We start from the raw sequence: 13,226 nt of genomic DNA, 5'->3' as shown, positions 1-13,226 counted from the left end.
TTTAACTGCTGTATTTCCAAGAAGGGAACATAAATTTCCTTTAAATTGTGAGAAAAGCTACTCAGTGAAAAGGACTGAAGATGAAGTTAATAAAGTGCCAAGGATTGAACTTAACATGTTGCTTGGAAATATACAGACATGAAAAGTACATTTATTTATCAGGAAGAACATAGAGAAAATAAGGTTTTTACTAAACCTTAACTGAAAGACAGCGAAACTATGCTCAGACAAAGGCTTGGAAGTGCCCTAAAGTGAAAGCACTTCTCAGAAAATTACCCTCAGTAAGACAAGCTGGAATACTACAACTTTTCACAGAAGTACCTAAGCCAAAAACCCTTACAGCAGAAATCTGATTTTCCCTAAACAAGAGTTCAGTCTGTGGGGTGGAGGACGTGGGGCAGGGGAGACAGGGGGCACAGGAATAGGGGTTGCACATGTAAATCGCTGCAAGCATCTTTATGAAATTTAAGATCAGTGCTTTGAAAAATAAAGCCAATGCCTATGAGGATTGAAGTCCACCAGCAAAAAGGAAACAAAATTATGTGAAAAGTAAATGCCTAACCAAAAGCCCAAAGTGCAGCCCTAAAATACTGAACATTCACATTGAAGCATCTTTTGCTGAGGACTCAACAACAATTCTGCAATTTTCCTCTATTAGCTCACACATCATCAACCAAACTTCACCTACAGATTTCTAACAGAGAGCTGGGTTGAACCCTCTCACCCCCACTAAAAATCTCATGCTGCAGCAGGCCAGCCTAAGTGTTTAAGACTTCCTTGACAGGAAATCTTACCAAAAAAATTGCACTCTGTAAAAAGAATCATAGGAAGACAACACTTCAGGAGAAACTTTCTATGATGAAAAACACCTGCAGATTCATACATGGTGGACAGTCTGTCCACATTTGAAATAAGAATTACCTGAAAAAACCTCTCTCTGTTTTCTGTAGTTTCAGAAATAGTCCAATTCGAATTGCATTAACAAATGTTCTTGCAGTAAAATAACAAGTTCAGATATGTTTTTTTTTTAATTAATTTTTGAAGTAATTCTGTAACAAATAGTCAAAATTTGATATTATCTCAAGCATTAGAAGCAAGAGACAAAATGGCACCATAACAAAAGCATAACTAAGCATATCTAAAGCAATGGTTGCTGTAAGCAAGTTTAAATACATCTTTATCAAACTGATTCTTAAATGTCATGCATACCTATTTCAAGTTCAATTTAAGGATATTTTCTTAGCACCCTCAAAAATGTGTTTTGTATTAGGTTTGCACAGCTTAAAAGAGGAAAACATTTATGTGAATGTGTCTTGCCAATTACCCAACAGTTTATTTGCTCAAATATCACCCTCCCATACAAAAGCTCAAATTCTCTTAACAACAGTCACCTCGAGACCACTAAGGCCTACACTAAGGCAGCAGATGATGCAACATCATCCTGACAAAAGAGCACAATGTTAAGTATTATTCTGTGTGACAGCAGCACTGAGGTGCCAAGGCCTTTGTATTTTCCCTCCATATCTGTGGGCCTGAATTTGTGCAAATATGTAAAATTTGTAAAGCCAGGCAGGGTACTGAAGTAACACACAAATCGTAGGAGGCAGGAGGTGCCTTGTTTTCTTTGGTTTTTAGCATCCTCCATTTTAATATTCTGGCACATAACAAGAGATTTCTCTACTTGAATTATCTGCATCTAGAAGAAAAAGAATCTTTTGAAAATCTGGCAGGATGCTTACATAGGGAAACACAGGTTCAGGAAAAACAAAAAGGGGGCATTTATAAAACATTATTGTTTTTCACATTGGCAAGACAGAAGACAACTCTGAGGAGCCTAAAAAGATACCAAAGGCTCAAGCAAGCAACCCCAACAGCCATTTTATTTTTCATCTTCTCTAGGCTCTACTACATAGGTTAAAGATCCCAACAGGCCCCTAGTAAAGGGAATGCAGACTGAACACGAGCACTTGGCATTTTCTAAGTGGTTCAGTCTATTTAACTGCATTTCACTGAGAAGAATACAGAGGCAACATGTCTGTGATACATGAAGTACAGGCTAGGGAAGATGGAAACCCATAGGAAATTCTCCTGAATTAGCTGACAGGGTTTAGCACAGGCAAGCTCCGTGACCTGGCTGCAGCTTCCCACCACTGCCAGAGGCAGCACCAGCCTCACTGCCACAGGCTCACTTCCCTCTCTGGCCAGAGCTTGCTCTGCTTTCTGTGCCACAGCATGGGAACAGAAAGCTGAAAAGCCAAGGGGTCCAGGTGAGGGAAGCTTTGCCTTTGGACCTTAGTTAATGTCAGGATTATTGCCTACTTGCTTAAAAAGGAAAGACTTGCACCAAAAATCACTTCCCTGGAAGGAAGTTTCTCCCGAACACAAAGAGTTGAACCCTGCATACCAGATCACAGGCTTACAGCTCAGCATGGGAGCCATCCTACAGTGAGCTGAATCCATCTCTGACACTGAGAAATCCCTTTCAATACTTGCTCTCCTATCAGCTACATGGAAATAATTCAGCCATTTTCTACAGAAAAAAATGAAGCATGGGGTACAATTAAGAATTTTGATTACTTCAATCCTTTGAAGAGCTCCAGAAGAGAAGGAGCCTAGAAGGAGCTAAAATATTTCTTAGGCTTTAGTAAAAGATAGTTCTGACTCAAGCACCACATTATTGTAGGACAATTAAGATTCCTTTTTGTTTTTGCACTCTTATTTTCTTTGACCTAACGGTATAATCCCACAAGAAGACAATTAACAGCGACGAAACCTTACCAAGCTGCAAAGACTTCTTAAAATTATCTCTGCTATAAAAGCAGAGCCCAAGATTCTTTTAAGATAAAATATTAATTTAATAATACCTAATTTCATTATAAGCAAGAAAAAGCAGTTTGTACACACAGATTAAGTGATCTTATTCAAACTGAGTTATCAAAACAGAAGCAATTCCAACTACTTTGACTATATTGCCTCTTTAGTTACTCTTGAAGTTTAACTGACTCTTTATGCCCTAATAAAGTTTTTCTAATAGCATCCTTAAATACACACATGCATACTTATGATATCAATATTAGAACTGTAAGCCTTTTAAGTTGGCTTTATAAATTTGATGTCATTCTGTGCCAAGCCAATCACACTAACTTACAGTGTCACTAGCAAAACATCACTAGGACCAGCAAAAACCACTGAGACAGACAGAAACCACCCATACTACATTCTAGCTCACTTAGCAAAATGATCATCCAGACTTCAAGTTAGCCAAAGCCTCTCAAAACTCACAAAGCTCTGCTCTCCAGATTTCCAATGAGTACTTAATGCATACAATTAAATCCACAGAGAGGCAATCTATGTGCCAAGCTACATCCAGATGTGTATGTGTGCACACACGTACACACAGCCATTTCCATAAAAAGCTTCAAAGTGATTATGAATTACAGACAGGAAACTAATGTAACTTCCTCTGTGGAGTCTCATCCTAAAATAAATGTCCATATCATACAGTATCCATCCCCTATAATTTCCCTTATACAGAAAAGCTATAAGTTGGATTTTCAGGACAGCACTCCAATTAAACATTGACACTTCAACCCAGAGTAAAAAGTCTGAGTACATACAAGGTTCTGCTCACTGTGAAGGAAAAAAGGCCTTTCCAGCCCATAGACATCTTCTTTTTAGTCTAAGTTTTACAACACTTTAACTATTACCTTCATCAAAGTCTGCATCATCCTCTGTATGCTGAGGGAAAGGGAAGCAATTTGTGATTTCCAGTCTGTCATCCACCACAAGACCCAGCAGCACGCCTTGAACCACTTCATTCCCCTGTCCTTCTTCTTGGTAATGTTTAATGATCTTTAACACAACCTAGAACACAAAATGATAAAATCATAATACGCAATGCATTGGTTTTGTCCTCAAACCTATGTATCTGGGATTTTAAATTTGTTGCATGGGTTAGAGCTGCAAGGCAAGTGAGCTTAAGCACCAGCAATTTTAATACAGGCTGAGGAACAGACAGCCATCCTAATATTACAGGGAAAAAACAAGACCATTAAATAAACCATCAAAATGCAGTTCTAAATCAATTTTTTGAAACACCATTCTAAAAATGAAATATTGATCCTTTTTACTTTAGCTTGTTGCTTTAACTGTGAGCTTTTAACAGTATCTTGCAGATCCAATAAGCCCCCTCTTGAAGGAAAGAGGGCACAATGAACTAACAAAACATCTTAAAAAACTAACTAAAAAACTTAAAATGCAGAAACTGGTAGGAATTTTTTAAAAGGTGCAGATCCCATCAAATTTCAATTGCAATAATCTTCTAAAGTACATCTCATTGAAGTTTTACTTCAGATGATAGTTCAAGTTATATAATGTGAATGGCATGTCATAGGGTATTTAAGGAAAATCAATGATAAAAGAAAAAAAAATGCACAAATGACTCATAATATTTTTAACAACATAATTTCCACTTCCTTCCTTAAATCTGAACTCTACAATGAATAATTCTCAAGAGATGATACTGTAAATTGGAACAGTATGAACAAAACCACTCAAAAACAGCCAGTCATTTGCTAGCAACACTTCATACTTGAATAACATTTTATACTTGACAAGAACTACAATAAGGTACAACACTAACCACAAACCTTGACTTGAAAGAACTTATGCTTTCTCCAGTGTAAGAGAGGTTTATTCTACTAAACCCTAATCCATCCATTCAAAATCCAACAGAAAATGTCTGATGATTATTGTTTTCATTAAAGCAATACTACTTTAACATCTGCTGGCAAACAAACTAGTTTAGTAGATTTCAGCTGAACTGCCCTTAGAACAGGCTTTGTACAAGTACTGGCTTTTAGAGAACATTCTGCAGGGGAGGTGGGGGAAGGAAGTTAAGCTTGTACTTACACATCAGGAACATATATTTGTCCCTAGCTCTCTCCTTTGTTGATTAGCAGATGTCACTCTTTGTAAAACACCATTAATGTACTGAAGTACCATAACAGATATTAAATGAAAGAAAAAGGAGAGTAGAAGATATTTGCAAATACACTGCCTTCTTGGGCTAAAATGGGAAAACGAGCTTCATACTTCAAGGCAGGGTAGAGAGGGTAAAACTGAAAAGAAATACCCATTTCCAACTAAGTTGGATTTCAGCATCAAACTGGACTAACACCCACTGACTCCTTGTTTATTTACAGTATCATTCATTTGTGCTTCCTCTTTAATCTAGATATACTTGCATTGAAGCTTCTCAATGAAACAACATTTCACTCCAATACTCATTCACATCTGTCACTCAAATCCTTTGCAGCCACACATTTTTATTCAATTTGCTAAAACAGGTCTACAGAGCAGAGATACAAAGAGATACTTTGGTTATATACATGTTATTTCATGGGAAAACAGTAAGGAAATTAGGATCAGTGGGCAGTGAAGCAGTATTTAACAGTGATGGAAACAATACACGAACCACCAGTTTGAGATCACCTGGGCATAGCAGATGAATATATGAGTCAGCACATAAATAATATTCAGCTTGCATTTAGTGTAAAGCTAAGGTTTATCATACATTTGCCATAAGCCCTGTCTTCCACAGCCATGGCATCCCTAACTACCCTGCCAGAACACAGCACAGAGGGCACTCAGTTGTCTACAACTACTCTCAGCATCTTTACAGTCTTGTAAGCTTCACCTTTTCCAGTATTCTTTTCGTTTTCTCTTGAGCTCTCTATGCACACTGAGTGTCCCTGTTAATGTATTATTTGCCTGTTTGACTTCATTCCAGGGGCATTTGTGACACAATGCCAATTTGCTGCAGCGTTTCTGATGATAATTGCTCACAGAAAGCAGTCACAAATGAAACAAGCATGGGCTGTCACAGAGTATCAATGACTTTTCAGAGGAAGAAAACTAGGAGTTCAAAGCTCTTAAATGTTAACCAAATACCCCAATACACAATGAAAAGCCTGCACTTTTCAATCTCCAGCCTGAAGACCAGAGCAGACATTATCCAGGGAGACACAGACCCCAGGGATTTAAGCCTACCTGCAACCTCGTTTTCCAGCAGAGTCTGAGAAAGGGAGCAGAGAAGTTCATGAACTCAATACTCTAAATTTCACAGCCACTAGGACACTGCAGAAGTTTGTGTTTATGACTGCACTGGAGAATACATTAGCTACCGAAATCACTTATAAAAAGATGCATCCAACGACACAGGATTTTTGTTTTCATTTTGTTCTTTGTTCTGGACAGTTTTATTTAGCACTTTAGACACCAGTCTTTTGTACAGCAGACTCTTCAGCTCAGATTGAAAAACCTGCCACCAAAACACTACCATATGACCAAGCAGGAAATGAATGTGCTCTGAAACTTGTATTTCAGTACCAAAAACAGATCTGCAGGTGTAAAGCAGAGCTACTTCTCTAGTAATAACATCAGCTACAACACTAAAAAATGTAATTTCCATTTGTTTGCTAGTCTAGATACAGCAGGAAGAGCTGACCACTATGCAAACACCAATGCCATAACATTTCAATACTTCATACTGAATACACCACATATACTCAAGAAAAATGAGCACTAACTTGTATCTAGATATTTCCTAAAAGAAAAATATGTTATGTTTGTGAAGCATGGGAACAGAATCAGAGCAGTTATATTAGTCTGAAAATAAATGTAGGAAATGTTAATATAAATAATGCTAGTAATGCAGCACATTGAAAAGTATCAGTTTTTTTCCAAATAACACTTTAAAAAACTCCCAAAGATATTTAAATGAACACCAGTATAAGCATCTTTCAGTCAATGCTGATTCACCTTCCTAACACCATTTATAGTTCCCATCCAATTATTCCCCTAATAGGAGATACTGCTCCTTTGTACAAGCTATAAATTGTTTTAAATACCCATAGACCCTTCACTGCTATGCCATAGCTACACAAAATTAACATTTATCCAAACCAAACCATTTCAACTGCTGCTGTTACTAAAGTAATGCAGCTGGCCAGCCAGGAAAAGTTATGTTTTTAAGGAGAAAATGTATCAAATAACAAAAAATCCCTCTGATTTCTAAACTCTAATATCCTGAAGACAAGTCAATAATCATATGCAGCACGATTTAGTAAATCAGCATGTAAGAAATATTCAAGTACATAATGACTCTTTAGAAAAGAATATACAAGTAATTCCTAAATAAAACTCAAGAGTCCCCCAGCCTTGTACATTCAGTGTTCAAAACACCAAAGTAATTTAATCACTTGGAGTAGCCACTTATCAGATTTTAATGACCATTAATCCTCAATTTAAAAAAACAAAACAACTTTGCAATTCTGCAGTGCTTCTAATTTCCAAATCTTTAAAGCGCGGTTCAAACATTAAGAATAAAATTAAACTAAAAAAAAAAATTTAAAAAAATGTAAAAGCCATTCTGAAACTATTAAGAACATCAAAGATACATATTTTAACTGCATACTGCCAAATTTTAAATTGGGCTACATCCCAACATCATAGTTGCTAATTTCAAAAGTTTGTACTTCACTACAGAAATACATGTAACGGGAACCTACAGCTGAAGTATCACGAGCCTTTAGGGGAAAATTCTGTGAAGATCCCACTGTAGGGACATGAATATACCAAGATGCACATTTCTGCATTTATCTAAAGAGAAACAACAGCAAAGCACCGAGGATTCATTTATAGCAGTGTTCCAGAGAGCTGAATGTCACCACATTGAAACCAGACTGCAGTACCTGTGCCCTGCCTTGCACATGTGAAATCAAACGAGAGAGCTCCTGTTAGCCCAGCGAATACATGATACAGCACACTGATCTACAGTCTTAAATGAAGTATCTGTATCTTTTTAAATGCTTAACATTTTGTGCCACCCAAGAAAGCTTTGTGGTCACAACCACGGGCATCAATTGCCAGCATCTGGGGAAGAGGATGGGGAGGGAGTCTCTGGGGGACACAGCCGGTGTCAGCACTGGCTGGCTCACTGCTCTCAGCGCTTAACACCATGACACTGTGACCCACAGTCAGCCTGGCAAAAGGGTCTCAAAGCTGTGACTGCCAATCATGTGTGACACACTTGGAATGCATCCATATCACACATGTGCCTTCTCCACACAAACCCTTAAAACTCAAACCATGAACTTTTATTTATCACTGTTTCAGCATGAGCCATTTTACTTAAACTCCTAGCATAAACTAGATTCAAAAGAGAACTGATAACACAGCTTTGTAAATGGACAGATCACAATGTTAGTCATTACTAACAATGACTCAGCCAATTGTGTTAACCTCAGAGCTGCCTGGAATCAACATCTTCTTGATATACATAAATGGTGTGTATATGTATGGCATATATGCCACCTCTGGATAAAGAGTTGAACTGTTTAGCAATTAATATCCACATGAAGACATACCACATTTTACTGTAATTTAGTGTCCATGTCTCCTTCTCCAGGTAGCCCTACACCAAAAGCAAATCTACAGCTGGTGGTGTGCTGAAACAACCAATTAGCTATGCAAAAATGAAATTTAATTAAACAGTTCTGAAATACCCAAGTAAGGATGGAATAGCTTTGTTTTTAAACAAAGACTTGGGAAAAAATACAAAAACCCTAGATATCATGAAACATGAGCAATGTTAACATTTTAATAGCTCCAGATGAGGTTTTTATACACTACAGATAAGTGCTTATCCTACAGTTACAAAAGACAAGTTCTGGAAGCTGACCAAAAAAACTTGCCTTGAGCTGATTTGTCTCCTGGCTCCAGCATCATTTGATAAGACAATAACAGAGACTCTCAACTTTCCTGCCAGGAGAAAAGGAACTCTGAAGAAAATTAAAGATATTACTGCAACGATTAACATTAAGAGAACATATGTCTGATACACATGACACACTCTTCCAGATGATTAAGGAGACAGATGTTTACAGACACACATGGGAAATTCCACCTTAATCAGGGCAGTGCACAGAAATGGGTTCTAGAAAGCACTGTGACAGATAACATGTCAGAAGTAAGTACAGAATCAACAGGTTGATACCCTGGTCTCAGAACTGTTGGATATGAACCTTCATGGCACAAGACTTGCCACCACATAAAGTCATGGCATGAGCCCAACACCAAGCTGAGCTGAGTGGCTGACAGTCCTGAAGGACAGAATGCCATCCAGAGGGATCTGGACAAGCTCAAGAAGTAGGCCACAGGAACTGCATCAGATTTTGTAAGAGAAGGGCAGGGTGCTGCACCTGGCTCAGAGCACAGGCTGGGGGCTGGATGCACGGAGAGCAGCCCTGGCCAGCAGGACCTGGGGCGCTGCTGGATGTGAGGCCGGACAGGAGCTGGCACTGGGCACCCCCAGGCCACAAAGCCAAACAGGTCCTGGCTGCATCCAAGGCAGAGGGGGCAGCAGGTCGAGCAGGTGACTCTGTCCTTCTGCTCCACTCTCATGAGATCCCACCTGCAGTGCTGTGTCCAGCTCTGGACTCCCCAGTGCAGGAAGGCCATGGACCTTTTGGAGTGAATCCAGAGGAAGCCACCAAGCTGATCAGAGGGATGGAATACCTCTCCTGTGAGGAAAAGCTGAGAGATTTGGCCTTGTTCAGCCTGGAAAAAAAAGGCCTTGGGCTGACCTGACTGTGGCCCTCCAGCACCTGCAGGGAGCCTACAAGGATAATGGAGAGGAATTACAAGAACATGTTGTGACAGGACAAGGGGGATTGGCTTCAAACTTAAAGAGAGTGGTTCTAAATCAGATATTAGAAAAAATGCTTAACTGTGAGGATGGTGAGGCACTGCCACAGGTTGCCCAGAGAAGCAGTGGATGCCCCATCCCTGAAGGTGTTCAAGGCCAGGCTGGAGTGAGCTCTGAGCAACCTGGTCCTGTGAGAGGTTTCCCTGCCCATGACAGGGGGGCTGGAACTAGGTGATTCTTAAGGTCCCTTCCAACCCAAACCATTGTATGAAACCAAAGATTAGAGGTGAAACTGAACTTTGCATGTTATGCTAATCTCAATAAATATGACAATTTCTACTGATAAACACTGAATTCACTTAAATGCATATTCCATCTTATTTGCAGAGATCTTTGAATTTTTCTAGATTCTCTTATTGAACAGGACTGCATTTTTGACCATTCCTGACATGATGGATGTCTAGACATCTTTTCTTTTCTTCTTCATACTTAACTTTAGAATAAAAATTCTTAAAGCTCTTAGACCAATTTTATCTCAGAAGTAAAAGAAAAAAATTTAAAAATAATTTTCTATTAAGACCTTCAACATCTTAAAGTAATTATTTTGGCAGATATCTTCAGTTCTAACTATGTTTGGTAGCCAAAAAATAATTTAATTCCCTGAGAAGTAATCAAAAGCTACTTAATCTAAACATTCTGTTGAAAAACCTAAGGCCAAGACTGAGTAGACTTAAAAGCAAGGTAACTTCAGAAGAATATAGTTCTGAACAGCAACTTCAGAAACAACAAGCCTTAGCCCTCACTGTTCTATCTAGCAAGTGTAGCAGTCATCCTTTGGACAGAAGACCTCAAACGCCCCACAATAATTTTCCTTTATCTTGACTTGCTAGAGTCAAAACAGCAACATTTATGAAGTCTTTGTAAATCCAGTTCTTGGAATAGTAAGCTTACATTTTATGTCACTCAACACCTAATTCAACACCAGATGTGAAAATCTTATTTCTGAACTTGACAAAAATTTGGGGCTTAAAAACAATAATTACATAGGCGCATAACAGAACAATGCATGCAATTTCATACCATCTCAATTGGGTGCAAACAGCAAAACATCCTTTTGACATGAGCAGAGGTTTCTTGGAGCTGAGCCTAAATTCACCAGAAATGAACAACGTGCACTGATCTCAAGTGGGCCTCAAGCAGACAATGCTACATATATTTTTTACACTGAAATTATAAATTATAGGAGTCTGTCAACTTTGTCTCATGTAGGTGCTCAGCACCAAACCATTCTGGAAACCCATGTTAAATTGAACAGAAAATTGTCCACCTTGAATATGGGGGGATGATACTACATGCTTCTGTACTATATTAATATTTTTGAGTATTAGGAAGCACATGAGAAGCATCCAAAGCTTTTTGGTCTCTGGGTGTCTTATGACATCAGTTAGTACCATAACACTTGCTTAGTTTGTAAACCTCAAGATTTCAAATTATTTAACTGCAAGAGGGAATATCAGTAACCTTTCTACTCCACAATATCTACATGAGGCTAAAGAAAACTACCCAAATCATAACAGATTATTGATGTAACAAGTCTTTTCTGTCACTTCTGCTTGGTTTAGGAACCATTTCCCCCTGTAATGACAGGAATCTAGATGGTTTTCCAGACTACCTCTTGCTTACAGCCATCTCACTTTCCTTCAGCATTTGGTTAGGGTTTCTTTCCAACAGGACAAAGAAGGTGATAACACCCATATACAGCAATAAACCATATATAACATCCCTTGTCACTTTATTTCAGTAAGTGGCTGACTCAAAGCACAATTTTTAGTCAGTGACTGGCCAAAAGGCATTTTGTCATTCTTCCTGAACATTAACTGCTTATGTGCACTGTTTGGAGCATGGCTGAAAAAGCTGTACCTTGCTTATCCTGAAGCTTAGTCTAGAAAAAAATAGACATTCTGTTTATTTTTCACTTTCTGAACACTCTTGCACAGATTATGTGTAGCTCAGCAGCATGCTCAACACGAACTGCAAGCAAAGCTTCAACCACCACCAAAATACCCCACGGAAAACTCTTCTAAAGCACCTGCTCTTTCAGTTGCTTTATTTCTTTTTAAGAAGAATTACTTCCAAACTGCTGTGACTCGAGAGCTCTAGAATTTCCCAAATAGCAGGAGGGAAAACCATTCTAACAAGAAGGGGGCCTCCCTACAGGGACACAGCCTGGCTGCCCCTGCCAACAGCACCCACTTCCAGTCAGGGTGGCTGTTCCCACAGCGCAAGCCCAGATCCCACAGGCACTGCCAAGTGATTGACACACAGGCTATTCACTCACTGGAAGCAAGCTTTGCTGCAAACACAGGTTGGCTGCTCCCGCGTTCTATTACTGGGACACTTTCAAAGTCATAAAGATTTTTTTTAAAAATCATAACCTACTTCAAATTACAAAAATTACTGATTTCATGTAAAACCAGACACAGAACATGAAACATTTCTCAGTACCTAGAACTAAAACTGGTTAATATAAAAAAAAAAAAAAAAAAAAAAGGAATAGACAAACTGAGACAAGACTACACAGGTAGGTGGAGTTCAGACTGAAGAAATTAAATAGTACAGACACCAAGGCTGTTTCTGCACAAGTTCAACATCAGAAGGGAAGATTACTGGGTTTTGGCTAGAGGTGTGTTGGGTTTTCATAGGCTGTGGTTTTCCTTGACTCTGCCAGGAATTTACATTCATCAGCTAATGTCTTGTAGGTATCATGAAATATCTGTTTAAGTCATTTATTTACTCATGTCCAAGTGAGCTGCTTGTTCTTGCAAAAGGAAGCAGTTAAACACAAACTGCAGCACATCAAAGGAAAAACTATTTAAATAGTGGAGAAAAGCAAAGGTTATTAAAACAGAAAAATACTGAATGTTAATCAAGGTGTGTGTTACCAAATAGACCCATCTCTTCTTCATTTTTGTCCCACTACATTTGAGTTTTACAGTAGTTCAGGCTAACAATCATCTCCAGGGTTAATCACAAGCCATTAGCACACTTTAATATTGCCTCAATGTAACTAGAAATGCAGAATTACATGTGCACAGCCATTGCTGTGCTCACATGCTGGTAAAACACAGTTCTCTGCAATGCAAAGTTTCATAACACATTTCACAGCACATGGATTCCTGCACATCCCCATGGAAACCGTCAAGGCCACAGGCACTGCAGAATCACTTCCCCATAGAAACCCTTCCATAGGACTGCCCCAGAGCTCCTGGTGCAAAGGCAGGGCATTAGACATGGCCAGCACACTGACAGGAGGCAGACATAGGGATGGGATGAGATTAACATCAAAATTCTGCTGGTTGCAAGAGGGATGGAGCATTTCCCCAGCACTACTTAGTATATTATTTCTTCTATTTCCCAAATCTCACTGAACAAAACACTTTTGAAAACATTCAGTAGTTCAGGCAGTTTTTGCAAACTGCCAATACAATTCATATTTATTATTCTTACTGAATTCAAT

General features: G+C 38.8%; 1 protein-coding gene across 1 annotated transcript in view; it reads right to left on the bottom strand.

Moving 5' to 3' along the window:
• The window catches only part of EIF3H (eukaryotic translation initiation factor 3 subunit H), an 86,851-nt gene that overhangs the window by 64,359 nt on the left and 9,266 nt on the right, over positions 1-13,226 (bottom strand). The window contains exon 2 of the mRNA XM_058805642.1: positions 3,708-3,864. Coding sequence (XP_058661625.1) covers positions 3,708-3,864 — 157 coding nt within the window. The remainder of the gene's footprint in view (positions 1-3,707; positions 3,865-13,226) is intronic.

Source organism: Ammospiza caudacuta, chromosome 1 (genome assembly GCF_027887145.1).
Source record: "Ammospiza caudacuta isolate bAmmCau1 chromosome 1, bAmmCau1.pri, whole genome shotgun sequence".
Taxonomy (NCBI): domain Eukaryota; kingdom Metazoa; phylum Chordata; class Aves; order Passeriformes; family Passerellidae; genus Ammospiza; species Ammospiza caudacuta.
This window is presented reverse-complemented; position numbering and strand designations above follow the sequence as displayed.